Source organism: Cuculus canorus, chromosome 6 (assembly GCF_017976375.1).
Source record: "Cuculus canorus isolate bCucCan1 chromosome 6, bCucCan1.pri, whole genome shotgun sequence".
Lineage (NCBI taxonomy): Eukaryota > Metazoa > Chordata > Aves > Cuculiformes > Cuculidae > Cuculus > Cuculus canorus.
Window position 1 is genome coordinate 18,755,972 of NC_071406.1, and position 22,904 is coordinate 18,778,875.

A 22,904-nucleotide genomic window follows, 5' to 3' on the forward strand; every position below is an offset into this window, starting at 1 on the left:
TGTGATCTTTTTCTTTGTTCCTTTTGAATGATCTCAAAACATAAAGCCTCCTGAAAGGTCTTACAGGGAAGTGCTCCTCAGTTATGGTCAGTGTATCTTACATCTTTTAGGCCATCATAGTCATTAGCAGACAAATGGAATTTAGACTTCCAATGCTACTGCTTCCTCCAGAGCAGGACAGGCATTAAACAAACTTGCAGCGTAATTGGTGCTACTGCAGTTCCACTGCCAAACACTATCATAGCTTAGTAATTTAGGCATGGCTCTGATATGAATGTGTGTGCTGCAGTGATAGAAATTTCTCTGAAATAACTTCAAGAAATAGCATAAAACACATTATCTCCTTCGCTAAGAGCATTGACTCACAAAAAAGCACTTTTTCCCCTAAACAGGTTAACATCCTGCCGAATCTGGATACAGTTCAAGTGACTTAACATATTCCAGTTATGTAGTTGTAGCTTGGCTTGAGGATGTGAGAGAAACCAGTCTGTGTGGAGAGGAAACACTTCACTTAACGTGGTGGGAAAAATGGATATACTTCTGGTCATGTAATCTTTTCACCAAATCTAGTGAGAGGCAGCAAAATTCAAGCAAAATGTAGGTTTTTATAAAAGTGGATGCCAGACATTTGAGATGGTCTCTTGTAGCTGAGACCTGTGGCATTATCCTACCTTGGGGCAGGGCAGAGAGATTTGTTCTCATGAGAAGGCTATAGAGTCTATGCACTCTCCAGCCTCTCTGTTTTGAGTGCTTTGTGGGTAACTGGACAAGACCTTCGCTCTTGCTGTCCCACTTGTCTCAGCCCATTACAGCTTTCTCATGGCATAGTTCCCTCTCTGTGGGAATCAGGGCACTGGGGAAGAAACTACAGTGATCTTGTTTTGATATGGATATGTCAGAGTGGGAACTGCGAGAGATGAAAAGTAGTCTTTGGTCCTTTAGACAGTTTAGACATTAGTGTTTCACAGTCTAATTTGTTTGAGATGTTGAGCACATTTTATGACATAATTTTAGTCAGAGCTTTAACCAACCCATCACTGTTTTCAAGACACACAATCTGATGCAGCATCAAATTATGCAGCAGTGCCCCTAGGTGTGTTTCCAGCAGTGCAGTTCAGTCAGTGTGATATTTATGTCTGGTGCTTCAGGGGATCCTGATAAATGCACACTTTCACAATATGTTTTCATGTGTGCATTGAGAATATTAGAATAATTCCGGAAGCTTTGGCAGCTTTTGGTCCTGCTGGCAGGTGGTAACATATTTTACCTATGTCAATGCATTGGCTGTGTTTTTTAGGAACAGGCAATGATTCCTCAGACCACAGCACTAGTACAGGTGTTGCTTGGCATCATTCAGTGGCTAGGGAGTGGATTTATACCTCAGTCCTTGCACTTATAAACCTACAAATAATGTGGTATTTGCAGAAATGGCAAAGAGATTACATGTACTAAATGGCTTGTGTGTCTTAATGGGCTTAAAGACCCTATAAATAGATGAGAGACAGAAACCTCACACCCACTGTCTTAGAGATCCACTGACATGCAAATAACATTTTTCAAGAACGTTTATCAGAGTTCTCTTATAGGTTTTTTTTCTTCATCTTGAGGAGGAAAGTACAATTGTACTTTAGCTTAATTTTGGTTCTTTTCCCAAAAAAGAGTTTTGAGCTCAGTTCTGTGGTTGATGTGTTTAACTTTGGTCATAATTGGATAAAAAGCGGAGACTTTATGCTGATACTTACACTGTAAATGATATTTTTTTCATGTGCAGTGCAAGACACCTTGGAGTCTAACACTCTGACAGTGTTAGATGTGTTAAACATGGCTATCGGTATCTGCACAATTTATGTGAAATCCTTTTGAAGTCATTGGAGAGGAACAGGTACTCCTAGATCATGATTCACCTTAAATGTTTACCTTAGGGTGAGATGAATTATACTTGAAAAATGTCTTTTTCTCTTTATAAAGTATAAAATGCATTTAGATTGCTCATGGAAATTGAGGCTGTCAATGCTGTAAGTATATAACTGAATAAACTCCAGTTTATCTTCCTTGGTGTACTGGTGGCCCAAAACAGGAGCCATATTATTTCCGATGTGGCTTTCTGAGTGCTGAGCAGAGAGGAATAATCACATTCTTGTACATGCTGGCTGTGATCTTGCTAATTCGGTGCATAGAGTGGACCCATCCCAAGTACAGCAGTCTGCCCTTCTTGTTAAACTTAATGAGGTTTCTGTCAGCCCACTTCTCCAGTTTGCTGAGATTTTGAATGACTGCCCAGTTCTTCAGTGTATCAACCACTTGCCCCAGCTGGGTGCCTCTCGGTGGACTTCAGGAGGGCTTGTTCTGTCCCATCGTCTGGGTCATCCGTGTTAAAGACTTCAGGCATTAGACAGGATCAGCCCCAAAATGGGCTGACCAGAGATGGGCATTACTTACAGCTGGCTGCAGTTAGGTTTTGAACTATTGACCACTAGCCCATAGGCCAAAAGGCCCATCCAGCTGATACTGCACTTGGGGCACAACAACCCTGTGCAGTGCTACAGACTAGGAGATGTCTGGCTAGAAAGCTGCCTAGAGGAGAAGGACCTGGGGGTGTTGGTTGACAGCTGACTGAATATGAGCCAGCAGTGTGCCCAGGTGGCCAAGAAGGCCAATGGCATCTTGGCTTGTATCAGAAATGGTATGACCAGCAGGTCCAGGGAGGTTATTCTCCCTCCGTACTCAGCACTGGTGAGACTGCACTTTGAGTACTGTGTTCAGTTCTGGGCCCCTCACCACAAGAAGGATGTTGAGGCTCTGGAGTGTGTCCAGAGGAGAGCAACGAAGCTGGTGAGGGGTCTGGAAAACAAGTCTTATGAGGAGCGGCTGAGAGAGCTGGGGTTGTTTAGCCTAGAGAAGAGGAGGCTGAGGGGAGACCTTATTGCTCTCTACAACTACCTGAAAGGAGGTTGTGGAGAGGAGGGAGCTGGCCTTTTCTCCCAAGTGACAGGGGACAGGACAAGGGGGAATGGCCTCAAGCTCCACCAGGGGAGGTTCAGGCTGGATATCAGAAGAAAATTTTTCATGGAAAGGGTCATCGGGCACTGGAACAGGCTGCCCAGGGAGGTGGTCGAGTCACCTTCCCTGGAGGTGTTTAAGGGATAGGTGGATGAGGTGCTGAGGGACATGGTTAAAGGGAGTGTTAGGAATGGTTGGACTCGATGATCCAGTGGGTCCTTTCCAATCTAGTGATTCTATGATTCTATGATACCTCCCTGGTTTCTATTCAAGGATGCTGTGGGACACTGCATTGAAAGCCAAGATAGGTAACAGCGCTTGCCCTCCCCTTCTGCACAAATACAGCCATTACATTATGGAAGACAATCAGGTTGGTTAGGCCCAACATGCTTAGTTTACTTCTGAGCTTGAAGACATAAGTATGCTCGGAGCTTGCAGAATATATGTCACTAATACTTGTGTATTGGAATCCCCGATGTATTTTTATATTGTTGTCATTATTATCAAACATAATGAAATGGGGATTTACCACATCCTGTGTAGCCTTCCTAAGGGAAATTTAATGCAGTCAAAGTCTTACAAAACCAAGGAATTGTTATCATTGGCCTCAGTGAGGGCAGTAATTCAGTAGAGATTTCATGTTTGGTGTCCTAATTACCTGCTTATTGGGAAACAGATGAATTTGTTCTCTTTGCAGAAAGCTCAAAGTGAAAAATATTTCTCTTTAAAGATGCTATACTTTTCAGTAACTATTGCAATACGTATGAAAGAAAGCAATTGCAATTCAGTGGAAATTCTCTGCAAATTCCTATTTTTGACTGGAGTTGGCTGCCTCAGTAAAGAACACACTTTCATCTGACATAGCCCATTTGACTATATTGGAGCTGTGCCAGTTTATAAGATGCTGCTGGTCTTGTGAAACTGCAAGCCAGTCAAGATCCAGGATTCTAGATCTCAGGTAAGATATGTTTTTCTGGAAATGTAACGTGAAAAAACAAAAACTAAGTGTGTTTTTATTTCACTATTAGGTCAGTGTTATTATTTTACAGGGAAGAAAATTGAGGTACAGCAAATGTTTTTCCTATATGTAATGGTCAGAGCAGCAAAACCAGCAAAGGTGGTATTTTGAAAGCACTTCTAATGTTAATGCTGTAATCTTTGTCAACAACGTTACATGTGGAAACGGTTTTTGTGAAAAGCAACTAGAGAGCTAGAAATTAGGAAACATACTTACAATGAACCCTTCTTGTGTTATACGATTTCTAAGATATTTGCTATAAAATTCTTGTGAGTGGCAAGAAGGCCATCCAGCTGGAAGGATATGTGAGTAGAAAATAAGATAAAAGTATTCATTAATTTTTATTTGGTATGTCAGAGCACGTTCCCATATGACAAAATAATCACATCTGCTGATAAAACTCTGCGATATTGGGATCAGGTTCCTACCGAGAGTGATGGGTAGAGAGGGAGCTAGATTGCCAGCTCCATAAACTACCAGTAGCACTTGTTTAGTTACTGAGGGACTTTAGTGTTACATACAATCTGGAGCGGGATTTTTATCAGAATATTTGTAACTTCAGTTCTTTGTTTTCAAAATTTTAATTAAGAAATTGGTTTCTCTGGGTTTTTTTTTTTGTCCTATCTTTTTTTTTTTTTTCTCTCCCTTTAGATTTGATCTGTGTTGAACGAACTTTGCATTCTGAAAACCTGAGCAGAAGGTGAGTTCTTTTTCTGCCAGCAGTAATTGCTTAGCCAAAGTAGTGTTGCAAACAATCCCCTGGGTTGCTTGCAGATCAAGACAAGGTTGATAATCAGAGCAGTTGGGTTGATGCTTCTTACCCAAGCCATAACGCAAAAAATGGATTTTTTCCTTTGTCCAAAAATAATTCCCCCTCTTCTGTTAGGGGCTGTTCAGTGTCTGACAAGGGGAATATATAGGAAAGTTACTTAATGACTGGGCAAATATCATATTAGTACAAGAGGTTCTAAGCTCATTAGTAGCATAATCAGAAATAAACCAGAGGTTCCCTGAGTTTCAGTCTAATTTTCTACACCTGGGTGAAAAAGTACCTTCATTAATGTATGATCAGGCTACAAACGCTTCGTGCCAGCAACGCTTTGTTTAAATGTGTTTAGTTGGTCCATCAGTGTGGCAAAGAAACAAAAAATAATTAATGCTTTACTACTTTTTTACCACTTTTTATTTTTATACCCAAGCACGTATTGTAGTGTGTTTTTAAAAATACAGTAGAAAAAATGCAATCAGTGCAAGCTGAAAAGGTTAAAAGTTTTGAGGTGGGATCTTACTGCCACAGAAGTTGATAGCAGAATTTCCACAGACTCCATAGAATTCAGACTTCATCTTTTATTTGGTATTGTTAGGCTTGTCTGGGTTTACACCAACATAAGTACATTTTACAGAAATATTTTCTTTCATTGTTTTCTTGTTCCTGAAGCTTGGCAATTAATTTGCAATTTTGCTTGAAATACAAATACCAGCTAAGGGTAGCAAATTAACAATCTTTTAAAGGTTTCTCTTTGCTAAAGAAATATTTTTCTGATAAATTTACACTAATCCTGGTCTTCTCATTGTCCAGTTTTGAATACTGTGTGAAACTGCTCACTCTGCTGCTAAAATCTTCTGGCAACCTTTTGAGTGCGTTTTGTTTTTTAAATTTGAAGGTGGAGAGAGCACCAGAGAGATATAAACGACTGAGTTAGTAGGAATGTTTGAAGTCTACCTATGGAGATACTTTAAACCTGTAGGAAGGTCTTTTGCTCAGTTTTGTGACTAAGAAAGATTAGTGATGAATATCTGATGAATTTTTGAGACTCGCATCTCAACAGCAAGAGTAAATTTGGGAACCTTTTTTTTTCTCTGAAACTGTGTGGAAATCTAGAGTTTACTCTTGTGTACAGAAGCTATCATCTCTGCCTTTGATGTGAATCTAATTGTTAATTCCATGCCAATTTAGAGGAAATTGTGAAGACCCTGGCCTGGGACTATGCTACAAGGAGGCAAGTCATGCTAAGTGTATCTGTTAGGAAAGGCAAGAAGAGTGCATACTTGAGACTCATTGAAGGGATGATGGCTATGATACCCCATCACCCAAGTACTGCTCCGGTATTCTTTTCATATGCAGTCTTAACTTTCTGGCTGGCTGGGGCAAAGCTAAATAACTGTGTAAATTCCCTGGCTAAATCTAATAGTTAGAGCATGACACTATGCAAACTCAGCACAGCTTCAAGGATCCATGTGACTTGTGTGTAGATGAGTCTAGTTCTCTTGGCTCGTTGCTTCTGTTTCTGGGATTAACCCAGCTTTGGTGTCTTAGGTATATGTGGAAAGTATTATTATTCATGAATGGTATACATCTCAAGGCTTAGTTCTTTTTACAGTTACATGAGTACCCATTGGAAAGCTTCTGGATGAAGTTTTGTACCTTTTGCTTGATCACGGTAAGGCTGCGTGATCGGTGTGGTCCATTAGAGAGGCTGATAGATCTCCTGCTGAAGTGCTTGTATCTAAGGCAAGTGACTGACTAAGGATAATTAGGATTTAAAAGGTGAAAGTAGCTACACGTACTACATAATATTTACTTTAGTATGTATGTATTTGGATATTTGAAATATTGCAAGCAAATAAAACCGCAGCACCCGCATCCATTTTTCCCAATAACCATCATCTGACCCTGTAGATGGCCCCACTAGAAACTCTACTTGTGGTGTAATCCTTAAGGGAATGATCATGTTCATTGATGGGGTAAGCGGGAGATGATCCAGAGGTCAAAAGCATATAGCCCGGCTCTCGAATGTTAAGCCAGGTTTTGGGATATTCTGGTCTTCCTGTGCAAATTGGAATAGGTCAGAGGAGCTATGACGATAGCGCAGTCTTCTCTTGCATTAAGGAATTAGATGCACAAAGTGCCTACCTATATAAAGAAAACGTTCCTGATGTTAGACAACTTCTTGGGCTAGAAATAAGGGATGTAGCAAGATCCAATGACTTGAAATGCAATCTAGACAAATGTTGTCTTACATCTATAAGATACATGCTCAGTTATGTTTTGCTGTTAGAATAACTGAGCAAGAAACAGTATGTTATCCCTCCCTTGCAGGTTTTAAATTAAGATAGCTTAATCTTTCTGAAGGATTATTTAGGTCAGTGACTAATCAGGGCCTGTTCAACATATTTTATTTAGAAAGTCGGATTAAAGGGATGATGTCTGAGGAATTTCTTTTACTTGAAAAATAAGCCTAGAAAGGGTAGATAACTTAAGAATTAGCAACCTACTGTACTGATTCATTTTATGTTATTTTATTTTATTAGGTAAAGTGTCTTTAACACCTCCTAATTTTATTTTAAATTTTAAAATAGTATTCTCTAATATTAACTTAGCAAATAGCAAATATCAAGGGCCCATCTTAGAATTAGAAACCCATAAAATTAGTAATCTTTGGTACATGATCCATTTTAGGAAAAACTACAGAAGTAGCAAATGTTGGGTGCTCTTTACCAACACAGATTGTCTCACTGTGTTACAGGAGTTGTGGGATTGGGCTTGTGGACAGAGACATGTTTCATTGGCATTACTTTTTTTGGCTGAAGAATGTGAGAAGTCATGTTAGAGAGACAATTATTAGAATATATTTTTCCGGTTCTGATGCCAATAGAAAAAAAGAAATTATGTCGCAATTGAAGAATAGATCCCAGTCAGCACTGAACCTTTTGGGATCATATTTCAAATGAATTAACTTAGAGTCAAACAATTTCAGACAGACTATATTAGCAAAAGAGTGATCCATTACTACTTTCCAGTGAAATGAAAAACATAACTGAGTACCACCTGTCACAAAGGCAGTACAATGATCCAGATGGTTATTTATTTTCAGATAGGGAGGAAGTATGGAGAGAGGAAAAACTGCTGCCAGAACTTATGTTTTTTTTTCCCCCCTCCCTTTTGTTACCTTCTTGTCAGCATAGTTTCTCTAATTACAGTGAAAAAAAAATTACTTAGGAATAGGTTGTATTGATGAATGTTCCTTTTGATATCTAAAATCAGTTTACTTTATTAGCATGGAATGCAGTCTGAGAGGTTCACCCATTACCATTTAATCTTGTACGATCCATAAGAAAAATATAGGATGGAAAGGATTTTGGCTGCTTGGCAGTGATTTCTTTTCCCTGTGAAGCTTAGAAATAAATTTGCAATTTTACTTGAAATAGAAACATGTGTACAAGCCGAAACAAGCTGAAAATAACTTGCAATTTATAAAAAAGGCTTCCCTTCATTAAAGAAATATTTTTATGATAAATAGGCACAATGTGAACATTCAAACTAATGTGTGTTGTGTGTGCATTTTATTTACCAGTGTATTTGAGGCTCAAGGTCAGGCAGGAATCAAGAGGGGCAAACTGATCTAATCCTAGTCCTTTCTGATTCTGAATATTGTGTGAAATTGTTCAATATGCTGCTAAAATCTACTGGCAACTTTGTTAGGTCTGTCAGAGTGCAGGTTCTTTTTGGAATTAAGAACGTGGTGAGAGTATTGGACTTGGATGTAAATGAGTGAATTGGGTTTCAAGCATATTTCTGCCATGGGGACATCTTAAAGTAAGTAGTGCTAGTGTTCGGTTTTGTAATCAGTAGCAATTCCCACCCTCTCTCTATCCTGGTAGAGTGACATATTTCATGGCTAAACTGGGAGAAGAGCCAATACATCCAGGATGTCTTCCTAGAACAGGAATTGTATTTGGAGTAATGGTTTAAATAAAGCATTTATTTTAAATTATGGCTATATTTTGATCACAAAATGAAAATTGACAGAAAGGTACGACAGTAAAAATGTGACTGGTAGTAGGCCAGCAAGTGACACTAGGTTTCTATGACAGCTTTTATGCATACATAAAAATACACATGTACAAATAGCATTTCTTATTCTATCAGAATACCTTATTGGGATTTAGATGGAGGAAGTGCCCATGACTTTTAATAGTTAAGGAGTACTCTTTAAGTAAAAAACCAGAACTTTTATTACAAAGCCATGATAGGGTAAGTATTACAAGACCTCTCATGAGCTTGAACTCTGTGATTTTTAGGTTTCTGTTTAGGAGCTGCATCTTATCACACTTTTTTTTTTTTTTTTTTTTTTTTTTTGTATATACAGAGTTATGCCAGTGATGTTCAAGCCAGTGGGACAGTGGGAATTATTTACATACCTGACCATTTTTATGCCAAACCCAGACAGGTAGGTATACACCCTGTGCCTCCAAACTCTATGCTATATATCTCCAGAGTACTTTGAGAAAGGGATGAGCCCTCTGAATGTGTTTTCTCTTGGATATAAAACATATCCCTTGTGAACAGATTTTAAGGATTGAAACCTCTGTTCAGTGGGGTTTAAATTATTGACCATGATTCAGAAGATCATTTGAGTTATGGCATGCTGCAGTCCAAAGTGGTAAGAGGCAATTTTAGGAAGGAAAAGAATAAAAAATCAGCTTTTGCTGTCCTTATTCTCTTCTGAAAAATGACACCAGGCAGGGATCAGGTCAGTTTCTGACAAAATTCATAACGTCATTGAACAAGAAAAAATATTTCTCTTTTTTCCCCTTGAAGTTAGCTTTAGGAGCTTTATCACTGTAAAACTCAACAGAAGTTACTAATGTTACTAAAACTAAATAGAAGTTACTAATGTAGAAGCCCTTGCTATTTCCTTTCTGTAACACACTAGAAACAAATAGAAAGACAAAATTTGAGTCTGACATAAATATGTGACAAAAGTATTTATTTCAATAGCATATCCTAGGTAAAATCTTACAAATCTACTAAAATCTTAAAACTTAAGTACATCTGCGTGTTCTGATTTCACAACCCCTGCTCTTCTTGTGTTCAGGTTTCTCAAATTATGGATGACTTGAGAGCTTGCTCATGCTTTTTTCCTTAGCCTTCATGTACAAGAACCTGAAAATATCACCTAGTTGTGTACTAAGAGTTCAAAGTTGATACTAAAGCCTGCTCTATCTCATGATTTTAAATGTAATTCTTTTGGGATGACAAGTGGTATTGCCAGTGTAATAGAGTAATACTGCGAAAGAGGAAAGTGTTGAACACGCCTGGGAGTAGGGCTCACAGCTGACGCAGTAGTGAAAGAAGCCATTTTGAAGAAAGAGGAAACAGAAATCAAATTCAATTATAAAGCAACTAGAGAATAATATTCCTTTCTCTTAATTCTCCCTTTGGTGTGATATACTGCTAGGATGTTACCGAAAAAAAATTAGTATCTTAGTTATGTTTGATACTAAGGACTTCAGATTGGTCCTTTATGTTCTTCCACTTTTGTAAGTCAAAAACCTTTGGCTTTGGAGCTTTTGGCTTCAACATTTTGGATCTTAATTTTGAAGCATGTTTGTCGCAGCTGTTGAAAGAATGACTTGCACTTTGACTTTGGCTATTAATTTGTGATTTTGCAGCTATGGAGGTCTGTGAGATCATTCTGTGAAGGGACTGGGATGATACAGAATGATTTGAGGAGGTATGTTATTTAAGAGTTTTTCCATTTTTCATCTATTTTTCAATAATGGTTAATTCCTGACTGTAAAGCACTCTGGCGAAAGACCTTTGCAAAAACCGTTGTGTGACTGATCCTAACTGTCTTTTGATGGGCCATTCAGTATCATATGCACCATGTGCATCAGCTCATGCAAATGGTGCTTGTGGTCTTGATCCTGTTTCCTACTATGAAAGGTTGGGGAACAGCATCATGTGCGCTGTAAGCTGGTACCTTTCCTTGTGGTCTTTGTAAGATCTGATTTGTTCTTGGGCCTTGCTTTTAGATGAGTATGTGTGAATGAGTGTGTTTTGGGGGAATCTTTTGAGGAGTGAAAGATGTGTAAATGGCATTGAGCCTAATCTATTGCAGTACCTTATAAAAAAAAAATGCTCCCAGACAAGCTTGAGATATTTAGGCAGAGAAGACTAAGGATGCTTATACTAATGTTAATTGAAATAGCTGCCTGTAGACTGAAGGTTTTTGGTCTTCTTGGTTTAACAAGTGGTATATTCACTTTAAGTCTTTTTTTCTTTAAAGAAGGAAAATAACTTTTAAGCACATTCCTTTCCCAGCTTCATCATGACTTAATTATAAGCTCCTACAAATAGGGTTTTACTGCACAAATGCTGACACAGCCTTACCTCTAGTGACCTGAATGGCCTCATATGTTAATTACTGTAGATCAGTAATCATGTTATAAAAATATGCATCTGGCTTCTGTCCCAGAATCTGGACCACAGAGTTGCCTTTCTTTCTGTACAGTGTTACATATATGTATCACTTTATACAAAGACCAAATTCTCAGCTGTGACTCAGAAAAATATCCCCTATCTTTGTAAGAACCAGCTTTGATGGTCCTTCTGTCCTTCTGCTATATCCTCAGCTCTGTCTCTTGCTTGGCTGATGTGCAAATAAATCAACCTGGAAGATCTTTAGGAGACTTGAAGAACATGCCTTGTGGCAGATGAAATTGCATCAGATTTAGTCAAACTATTGAAGTGCTTTTAGACTGCAAAGGATATTCAAAACTTAGGGAATGGCCTGCTGCTTTTGGCAAGGAATTCAATGTTAACAACAGGGAGATAGAGGTTTACTTGCTAGCTCTTTTTCCCCCAAGTCAGGTCTCTGTTCATTTTGATTCTTATGCAGGCAGGTTTAGATGGGATTTTTAGGGAACATGTGCTGTGAAGTGATGAGAACTTCTCTAGCTCAGATGTCGTGGTAGGGAGTGTCTCACTTGTGTCCTTAATAACGCAAGTATTGTGAGGGCTCAACTATCCTTATGCTCACTTGGATAGACAAATTTAGGCTTTGTAAGTTGTTTGTACAGCTTGTTGGGTTTTGGTATGGCTTGAATATAACCAGAGTTGCAGAAGCAGGCAGACTAGGAGAAGCTAAATGTGCAGCAAGCTAGAATGATGTAATTGGGTGAAAAAGGGTGTAAGGCTCCTATTAATTTAACTGTATCCAGAAGGATGTGGTCATCCGATACGTGTTCCTAATTTGCAGTTATGATGGAGTTATTTCAGTGCAGAATGGGACAGACCTGTATTATGGAGGTCCTGCCTGTGTCCTGTGCTCAGGGCGGGAAGGACATGGATCTGTTAGAGCAAGCCCAGAGCAGGGCTGAGAAGATGATCAAGAGGGTGGGGATACCCCCCTTGTGTGGAGAGACTGAGGGAGTTGGGCTTGTTTAACCTAGAGAAGAGAAGGCTCCGGGGAGACCATATAGCAGCCTTGCAGTATATAAAGGAGGCTACAGGAAAGCTGTGGAGGGACTGTCAGGGAGTGCAGAGATAGGACGAGGGGTAATGTTTTTAAACTGAAAGAGGAGAGATTTAGATTAGATATTACCCAGAGAAGAGCAATGAAGGGGGTGAGGGGGCAGGAGAACAAGTCTTACGAGGAGCAGCTGAGAGAGCTGGGGTTGTTTAACCTGGAGAAGAGGAGGCTCAGGGGAGACCTTATTGCTCTCTACAACTACCAGAAAGGAGGTTGTGGAGATGAGGGAGCTGGCCTCTTCTTCCAGGGGACAGGACAAGGGGGAATGGCCTCAAGCTCCACCAGGGAAGGTTCAGGCTGGGTATCAGAAGAAAATTTTTCATGGAAAGGGTCATCGGGCACTGGAACAGGCTGCCCAGGGAGGTGGTTGAATCACCTTCCCTGGAGGTGTTTAAGGAACGGGTGGATGAAGTGCTGAGGGACATGGTTTAAGGGAGTGTTAGGAATGGTTGGACTCGATGATCCAGTGGGTCCTTTCCAACCCGGTGATTCTATGATTACGAAGAAATCTTTGACTGCGAGGATGGTGAGGCACTGGCCCAGGCTGCCCAGAGGAGCTGTGGCTGCCCCATTCCTGGAGGTGTTCACGGCCAGGTTGGATGAGGCTTTGAGCAACCCGACGCAGTGGAAGGTGTCCCTGTGTGGACGATCTTTACGGTCCCTTCCGACATAACCATTCAGCGATCGACTGCACTGGAGCAACAGCGGCGGGGCACGGGCTGTGGCCGGAGCCCGCGGAAAGCAGCGACCTCCCCCGAGCAAGAGCACCGCTCGGTCCCCTCCCCGCCCCTCAGCCCCGAGCCCGCTGCCCCGGGCCGGGCGCGCCGCCTCCCGCAGGTGCCGCGGCTGCTGCCTCCCCCCGCGCCGGCGGAGCGCGCAGCCATGTGACTGCCGCGCGCTTCCTGCCCCCGCGCCACCCGAGCCGCGGCGGAGCGCGGAGCCCCCGCAGCCCAGCGGCTCCCGCAGCGCCCGGGCAGCGCGGGGGGAGGGAGGGAGGGAGGGCGCCGCCGCGGCCCCGCCGCCGCCGCCGCATGGATACCCAGGACCAAGGGGCGCAGATGGAGCCGCTGCTGCCCACGGTACGGCTGCCGCAGCGAGGCGCCCCGCGGGGAGGCAGCCGGGGAGGGGGGTCGGAGCCGCTTCTCGGGGCGTGGGGGAACGGGTCGGTGGCGAGCGATGCCGGGGATGGAGCGGCGCCTTCGTGCGGGTGCGTGCGTGTCCCCCGCCGGGGCAGGCACCTTCCCCTCCTCTCGGCCCCTCGGTGCCGCCTCTCTCCGCGTCTCCCTGCCCCCGACACCTGCTTTCTCCGGCGCCCGAGGGCTGCTCCGGGGGGGATCCCGGGCCGGGGCTGCGGGTCCCTGCTCCTCCCTGATGGCAGACCGCGGAGGGGTGTGCTGGGGGCTGGCGCTGGCACGGCGAGCTCCGTCTCCCCTCCGAATCCCGGTCTCTGCTTCGTGCCGCGGTGTCGCAGTTCCTTCGGCTCAGATGTGCGGCCGCTGATCGCGGGGCTGTTGTCTCGGGGCTGGCGGTGCGCCCTCGCCTCCGAGCGCAGGGGATGGCACAGCGGCGGCCGGGCAGGGGTGCCCCGGCGAGTGTGCGGGGGGTCGGTCGGTGGGGGGCTTTTTACGCTGTTGATCAGCGGAGACCCTCTTTCCCGTTTGGCCTCCCCCAAACACAGGGTTTGCAGGTGCACACAAGGTGTAAGTGTGCAAGGTGCCGATCTTGGTCTCATTCCAAGATTCTGTTTGTGAATGGTGGTTCATGCTTTGCACTGGAAATTAGTCTGTCTGGGGCAAGGAGAAGTCTCTCATGTGCATACCCAACTGTCTGACTGCCTACACGTCCCTCTGAGCACGCCATATAGGTCTGCAGAGGTTTCGCTGGCTCCTGAAATGGCTCTGTGTTAGCACGACAAGCAGCACAACGCTGACAGGCTTAAAAGAAGCAAGTCTCAGCTGCTGCAGGTTGGTGAGATGCGCTCATGGCAAGCTCATTTTTTTGTCAGGTCTGTTCCCATCATCTATTGATGTGGTCTGTTTTCCAGTCAGGTGGCAGGTTGCTACACAGTGTGAGATTATCTTAGGCATCTCCTTTCTCCTTGTGGTAGGGACAGTTTTTCCTGTTGCTTTCTGGATACTTTTTATGAATCCTCATTCCTATTAGTTGCTGCTCTTGCAGTTTCTGACACTGGAGTAGAAGATCCTGCCTATTTCACTGACAGAGTGGCTGCCCTGTTCCTTTCCTTAGAGAAACAATTCACTGTAAATCCAGTTTTCATCTGTATTTCTTGATCACCAATTCTATGGAAGTCTTAGTCGTCCTCAGGGTTTCACACCGGTGATACAGTCTGCAGTCACAAGTCTTGCTTGCACTCGTACCTTGCTAGCCTATGTGCTGGTCCTGCTTTGTCCACATCTGTTGTCTCTGGTTGTGCGACAGCCACTGTGCGGGGAGTCACAGGAGTCGGCTTTCAGCCGGCACAATGTACATGATTGCCTTGTGCTGTCTGGCTTTAAGTTTTGTTCCTCCAGGGCTGCACACAGACAAAAAAAGGACATTGGTGTGGTGGAGAGGATGGAAGAAGATAGCATTTCTTATGTGTAGATGAGGGGAGGATCGTCCGCACTTCCCTCTGCAGCCCTGACTGGCAGAGCCCTGCCTTCATGCCATACCTGTCTACAGAGCTGTAGGTCCCTCTCAGTGCCGTTGCTCGTTAAGTTTATGGCCTGGTTCCCACTTCTGTTTAGTACAGCTAACTAGTTCTGCATCTGTCATACGTGCTTTATGTAGGGAAGGGTATGTCTATATTCCATGTAATATTTATTGTGGTGCGTCCTCTTCCTCAGTTCTCTCTTACCCTCGTTGTTCCTGAGAGGGCCTCTGCGGGTCATCAAGGCAACATTGCTTTCCTGCCACAATGATGGTAAAAGCACAGCTCCTTCAGTCTTCGACATTTCTTTATCCTGGTGGCATTTTCTCTGTGCATCAAGTGTGTGTATGTGCTCTGGCAGTCTCAGGCTGGCTGATGTTTAGAGGCCTGCACGTAGTAGGGCAGAAATGGCTTCTTTAGTGTGATGAGAGTCTTGTACCTGGAGTCACGGCAGGATTTGAGGAGCTGGAATTGATGCTAACTTCAATGCTGGTAGCCCCAGAGGTAATGCTGCCTCTAGAGGCAGTACCTGTAGGGTACTTCTGTCTTTGGGATCAATCCTGATCTTAACGGGAAACAAACAGAACAGGAATGCAAGGTGCAAAACAAGTACAGTTCTGTTCCCAAGTGTCATCCCAGTTCAGTGGACTCGGGGTGTGAAGAAAAAGACTCCTTGCTGAAAGAGCCTGTTTCCTTCAAGGGGCTCAGTCTAATGGCTTTAGTGTATGGGATGGAGTTGTTTCTTTTTTTTTGTGAAACTGTGACATATGATACATTTTACAGTAAAAAGATAGTGTTTGTAGTCTTTGATTAATTTTATCTTTTAATGGTGCTCAGAGGTTCTGAAGACTCCATATAATTTCCCACCAAAATCCCACAGTCCGTTTGGAATGGAATCTATTTTTATTGTAGTGTTAGTCGTATGTTGTTATTGATCTATTATACAAACTTTTAATAAAAAACACCAATCCCTATCAATTTGCAAAATGATAAAATGCATTGTTACCTGTGATTTTAAGGAGTTGCATAATTTTCTTATCAGTCTCTTTTTCAAAAACCTTTTCAAAACAGCTCTTGCACAGTGACAGCACCTTTGTTAGGGGTTAGGCAACTGCCTCTCAATTTTTTTGCAGCGGGGGAAAATTTTTGTGAAAATTATTAGAAATCTATTGCAAATTGTAAATGCAATATTGTAGAAATAAATGAAAAAAGAAATGGTTCATCTGGAAACAATTTGTTCAATCTGCTCTTGAAAATGCAAATATGGTTTTACTTTTATTGTTCAAGTCCTACACTAATATGGCAACAAAATGCAGACTTGTGTGCTTTCTTTATCATCTAATGTTTATTTATCAATCATCAAGAATATTTTTTCAGTATGGTTATTCGGAATGCTTTAAAATAGTTGTGAGTAATTGAAAGATTGCTGAGGAGTCATCATTTGTTTACAGAATGGGAGAAACAGTCCGCATATCTTCTCTAGAAAGACCTTTTATTGATTTATAATCAAAGGAACAGATATTGTTAGTTTGTCTGTATACATATGTACCTCACTGCATGTAAATTATTTTGCAAATTGTCATTCAAGGAAGTGTATTCATAGCAAAAGTTATGCATAGAGTGTTTTTTTCTGTCATTCTGGATCTCTTTTGTATGCACATCAAAATTAGCTTTCAAAACAAGGTGGTTATCTGACAGAGGTTTGATGCTTCACATGGAAGGAGCACGTACAGACAAAGTGCAGATATTTTTGTTAAATATGTTTATGCTTGGCATGTTGTTTTCCTGTGTTTTCTGAAGATTAGCATTAAAACTCATGCATGTAAAGCCAAATTGACTCTTCGTTTCAAAGTCCACCTTTTCTTGCCTTCCTTATTTTTTAATGGTCTCAAAATTAAAAGGCTGTTTTGTTTTATTTACTTATTTGTTTGTTTTTAAAATCTGCTGGTATAAGACTTTAAAGCATGGCATTGCTTGTATATGTCCACAAATATATATAATGCATATACATGCACCATGGTCTGATTCGGTATGTAAACACTAGGTAGATAGTGCTTGAATCAAGTACTCTTGTCGCTGCTGTAAATGGCACGCAGTTTTTACTACTTAGGCCTTTGTATGTGGGAGAACGGTATAGCGAGATCTTGGGTAGTAACTATTTTTAATGTAGCAGGTGAGTGTGGGAAGCTGCTCACAGTAGCAGGCCAGATTCTTTTGCTTTTGTTAATGCTGAGTGGGACCTCCGGCAAGACTTGCAGATGAAATGTATTGCTCATTATGAGAGTGGATGGCAGAGCCTGACCCCACAGTTTGTGTGATAGTACTAATTCCCAGTTCACTTCACCAAAATTTAGCTACAGTTAAGGCAAGTTTATAGAGACTGGAGGAATGCTGTCATGCTTTTGGAAAAATACAGAGGCAATATTACATTTTCTAGGCAAGAGTACTGAGATAATGGTGTCATTGAATATAAAACCCCCAAACGTAATTATAAGTATAAATTTAGGATTGAATTGCTGCTTTGAGTGTTTTCTTCTTTACTGCCTGATTCCGTGTTCTGAGTGAAAAGAAATATCTTTTTTTTTTTTTTTCCCAAGGAAAATGGTAGAATAAAATGAAAATACTTCCACTGACACCTTTTAAGAAGCATTAAATAAGTAATGTTTACAACTTCAGTGGATAAGAGGATTTAAGCAGGTGAGGGAAAACTTAATCCACTGTAAATCGTCTTGAACAATTAGTTGTGTACCTGCTATGAAAAGAGAAAGCCATAGGCATAGCGTGGTCCTTTTGTTTCTCTAATACGCTGCAAGATGTATGTTCAGGTCTGCATTGTAAAACCCCAGACTACTGGAAAATCATGCCATTGTGACTCCTTTTGCAGTAATAATAATAATGCTATTTTAATGTCATCCAAATTGATGGAGGACTGGATGTGTTCACCACAGTTTTTAGTGTTGGTGAACTTTAAAAGTTATTCTCATTAAATGAAAAATAAGCTTTGCATGTTTAAAGATGATTAAAATTCGCTCTGCTTCTGCAAGATCATTAAGTAGGATAGGCAAGGTGGAAGTCAGAATAGATGATAAAGGAGATTGCTAAAAATAGAAAGAAGGAAAAAAAGTTGTAGGGTGAAATGAGGATAAAATTGAGAATATGGAGAGATTCATGCAAACTTGGAGAATTAAGGACATTATGGCTGACTGTGGTATGCAGGGAAAGAGGAGTCTGATGAAGTTGCACAGGGAGGAATTCATCTGGTTATGGCACGGGGAAAGAAATGGAGCTCATGTCCTTTTACAGCTGTGGCAAACAAGGATCCCGAATCCTGTTTCTTCCATATCTTTGCTGTTTTCGCTGGCCACCTCCTGGAGCCTTTCCGCTTTGTTTTGTTAGCCGTTTACAAGGCACTGAGAAGTCCAGCATACACAGCTTTTGGTATTCAGTGGAGATGTGAAAGATATATCAGGATTTGCGAGTTCTCAATTTTAATCAAGTAGAGCAGGAACTTGCTGCAAAGAAAGACACATTAGCGTATTTAAGAGAAATGAAGTCTTCAAAGTACATGAGGTAATATTTGGCATTTGTAAGATACTGGCTGATTAGTGCTGTACTACGTACTGTGTTTCAAAAAAAAAGAAAAGAATGGGAATTGTAGGGCAATTCAGGAAAAACAACAAAAATAATGAAAAATATGAGAGAAGATTTGAAGAAAGTAAGATTTCTTAGCCTGACCATGGAGACAAGTGCATTTATTTTATAAAAGGCTGCTGCTGCAAAGACCAGTTTCTTTCTTCTGTCCCTACTGAATAGGAAAAGAAGACAAGGTTATGGACAATATTAAAAGGATGTTAAAAAAAACTGTCTAATGCTGAAGATAATGAAGCAGCGGAACAAATTGTCTAGTATATTTGCGGAATCTCCACTATACGCAGATGGAGAACAAATAAGATGAATAGGTGACAGGAAAGATGCATATTCAGTTACTACTGCTTTAGGGCTGAGTGATGGACTAGAAGACTTCATGAGATCTCTTCCAATCCTATAATTCTCTGGCAAGGGCTCACTCTTGTCTTTTTCAACAGACTATTTTATAAGTGGATGATGCGTTATGTGCAAACTCAGGAGCAGGGAGCAGTTAACTGGATTATGAATGTTGATATCTTCATTTAAGTCCATCTGAATGATGAATTTACTGTAAACATTTACATTTACTGTAAACACATTAGAAGAGTATATTAAAAAGGTAGATGCCCACTATTCATCCAATTTTGTGACTGCAAGCAGGTTTAAAAACCATGCAAAAATAGAAGATGTAACATTATTTATGAATTTGTATCTGAAAAATGCTAATCTTAACTGTAGATTTTTAAACCTTCGTGGAGTCCTGTTGACTTTTTAAAGAGCGTGGGAGTCTGTCTGCATCAGCGGAGCTGCAAGAAGTTCCAGAGTAAGTTTCACTGGGAGCAAGCAATTTATGGCTGTCACACTCAAAAATGCCAGAAAGTATTGCACGTTTGTGTTGCTTTTTGGTGAGAAGTTGGGATTGTTTGGCAATAAATGCTGTAAATTAAGAAAAACTAATCTGAAACCACTATTATGAGGAATTGCTCTGCATAGCAGTCACTAACAATTGTGCTAGATTCTCTCTAGAGGCATTCATAGTCACTGATACCTTGGAAGGATGGAAAAAACCCCCGAACCCTGCTAACAGATTATGGCAAAAATAGAAAATACATATTTAAACTATAATTAGACTGGCAAACTATGTCATTGAATTCAATAGCAAAATGCCATGTCATTTTCGGAGAGGAAGATCATATGTACGTGTAAACTTCCTTTTCAATGTATGAATGTATACAACGGTTTTATTTTAGAAGTAAGCAGCCATCAGCGAGAATGTGATTTTGTGTTAAATCTTTCCCAGTGAGACATTGAAAACCCTGTGGTGATTGTCTAGTGTTTAAGAGGTTTATAGTATTGTAAACATCAACAGGAAATAAAGGTACAATCAAGGAGATTGTGTATTAAATCGTAAGTACTTTATTTTTTTTATTGGTACTGACTAGTAGGTTTCAAATTTTTCCTTTATAGACTCATAGAATGATTTGAGTTGGAAGGGACCTTAAAGATCAACTAATTTCAACTCCCCTTCTGTGGGCAGGGACAGCTTCTGCTGGATCAGATTGGTCAGAGCCTCATGCAACCTGGCCTTGAACACCTCCAGAGATGTGGCATCCACAGCTTCTCTGGGCAACCTGTGCCAGTGCTTACCACCCTCACAGTCAAAGATTTCTTTGTGATATCTAGTCTAAATCTTCCCTCTTTCAGCTTAAAACCATTGCCTTTTATCTTGTCACTACAATCCCTGATAGAGTCCATCCCCATCTTTCCTGTAGGTCTTCTTTAAGTACTGCAAGGCTGCTACAAGGTCTCCCCTTCCCCAACTCTCAGCCTGTCCTTGTGAGGGAGGATCAAAGAATAGAATCCACAAGGGAATAAAAATAACTGCAGAGCTGCTGGGTTGTTCTTTTTTTCATAAGCATTTTAATTTTGGGGTTCAGGAGAATGCTACTGGTAAATTTGGGTAATTGATTTGTGATTGTAGAACACAAATTAGAAATACAAAAGGGCTGCATACTAAGCACATCAGCTTAGTATTTGTGAGTTTCAGTAAAATTATCAATTTTGTGTTTTTCTAGTGGACTGAAACATCAAGCTTCTGAATACTAAGATGGAAATATTTCCTTCTGTAAAGTTATGTTTCTACTTTAAAACAAACCATAAAAAAAAAGTAATTCCAGGATAAAGTCCCGCAGTCTCTCCTGTATCTGATTGGACCAAAGTTGCAGTCAATACATTTGTGCTAGAGTGTATTTCTAGGAAGAATATTTTACTTCCCACATGCATCCGTTTATCTATCTGTATCTTTGACAGTTTCCTGATAGCCAAACAGGAACCCTATCAGTTGTGTTGTTAAAATTCAGCGAAGAAAAATATCCATGTGTTTCCTCACAGATTAAGATCTTGACTTTTTTTTTTTTTTGAAATGCATATTGAAAATATCCAGAAAAGTATGAAAGGCTTCTATTTGGAATTAAGTAGCATAATAAGGTCTAAAATCAGCTTGAGGAAGTTGCCAGAATTCCCGTGCGATGATCAAAAAAGTCTAACTGTAGCTCTACAAATGTGCATCTTTTTTTCAAAGCCCAGCTCGGGAGAGTTGAAGATGTCACTCTCATTCTTGTTTAATTATTTAATCTGCTTATCTCATATGACAAGGCCTATTACAACAGCTGTAAAACAAAAGTGAATCTTGAGCTTTTGGCTAAATCCATAAATTATATGCTCTGCTAAATGTAGGAAGTTGATATTTTTCATTTGAACTGGAACTAAATGATGATAATGATGAGAATTTGAATGACAAGTATTAGCCACTTGCTATTTGCTCTGGAGATTTGTCCTTTACCTTAGGATTCAAGGTTGAGCTTGCAAAGATACACTGTTCCCACAAACTGCTGGATGGCCATGCAGAAGTGGTTGAGCCACCATTGTTCCTATTAACAAGTAATTTCTAACTTGTTCTGCCCAGGTGGGAAATGGATAAATTTTGATATCCTCTCTTAAGAAATCCGGAACAGTTTTTTAAAATGAGGTTTTAATGAGATTGATAGTGCAATCTCAAGTATATTGATGCTAGATGGAAATGATTGCGACTTTATGATCTGAAAATTCTTAGGAAAGAGGATATAGTCTCCTGGAATGCTCTGTAGTATGAAGACTGTAACAACAATTATAATTTACTATTGTCTGTGGAAGAGTGGGCAATCTTCTACCTTTGACTTCATGAAAATGTGGATAACCTATCCTTTTTCAGAAAAATCAGCATGCTTTGAGGATTTATTCTAATAATTTTTGTGACCTATTTAGGTAAGTACCAAAATAGAGCCAGAGTGTCCCGGAACAGTGCATTTATGTGCCGAGAGAAGAGCCATTATATGTGTTGATGTATTAAATGAATTTAAAGAATAAAAGCAGTGTTCCCTTCCACCCCCTCACCCTGAAATCTTTGCAGCGATTGCTGCCAGCCATCTTAATGCTGTCCTCAGAAACAGCCTACAGTTTCCAGTTCTTTTGAGGCTTCCGCTGCCTTGCGTTGAGATTAAAGTTCCAAAAGCATCATCACCAATACAAACACTCATGCAGTATCTGCAAATCTGCTGTGTTCTGAGACTTTAACATACATTACTTTTTTTTCAGAAAATTTCATAACTTAGGTTGTAACCCATATTATCCATCTCCTTCAATTGCTGTCATCCTTTTCCTTTGTTTGAAGAGAAGATAGAAATGCCTAAATGTAAGACTTGACTGACTATATAATTATCTTTTAGAAAGCTTCCACTTTATTCTGTTTTTCCATTTAATGATTGTGTTATAGTGAAATACATAACTATGTCCACTTGTTTTTATTGCAACATTTATAATAGCTTTTGAAATTAAATGTGGCAATGAGCTGTAGAAGCAGTAATAAAGCTGTGTTTCATACTCATCCAAGAATCTTCTACTTTGAAAATTCTAATAATAGGTGAATTCCATATATTTTCTTGAGAGAAGTATCTGGACGAATCCAGAATCCAGTGAATATGCTCCCCAGAATAGTATTAAGTAGCGCAGAAGCCTTCATGCTTATCCTCACCAGTTTCATGGAAAGGAGCTTTTTTCTGTAGCTAGCTGGCTTTCTTCATTAACATCAAATATGCCTCTTCCTTTTGGAATAACCTCCCACAGTCATCGTCTTGTAATGGAATAGATTGAGAAAAACCCTGCTATGGAAGATCCGCTGGATCCTCCTGTAACTTGCAGGACTTTGCTCTAAAATGACATTGGAAAAGATTAATGACACTTAAAGTAACTTTTT

General features: G+C 40.7%; 1 protein-coding gene across 3 annotated transcripts in view; it reads left to right on the top strand.

The window, feature by feature from the left end:
* The first annotated feature begins 9,168 nt into the window (after positions 1-9,168).
* SLC4A10 (solute carrier family 4 member 10) overlaps positions 9,169-22,904 on the top strand; it is a 159,270-nt gene continuing 145,534 nt past the window's right edge. Inside the window, exons 1-2 of one of the 3 annotated variants that reach the window (XM_054069417.1) lie at positions 9,169-9,249; positions 10,475-10,536. Coding sequence is in view for 1 of the 3 variants with exons in the window: in XM_054069414.1 (XP_053925389.1) it covers positions 13,368-13,415 (48 nt within the window). In the remaining 2 variants the exon portion in view is untranslated. Of the gene's footprint in view, positions 9,250-10,474; positions 10,537-13,325; positions 13,416-22,904 lie in introns of those variants that run through there. The other 2 variants (XM_054069418.1, XM_054069414.1) reach the window with 2 other exon arrangements.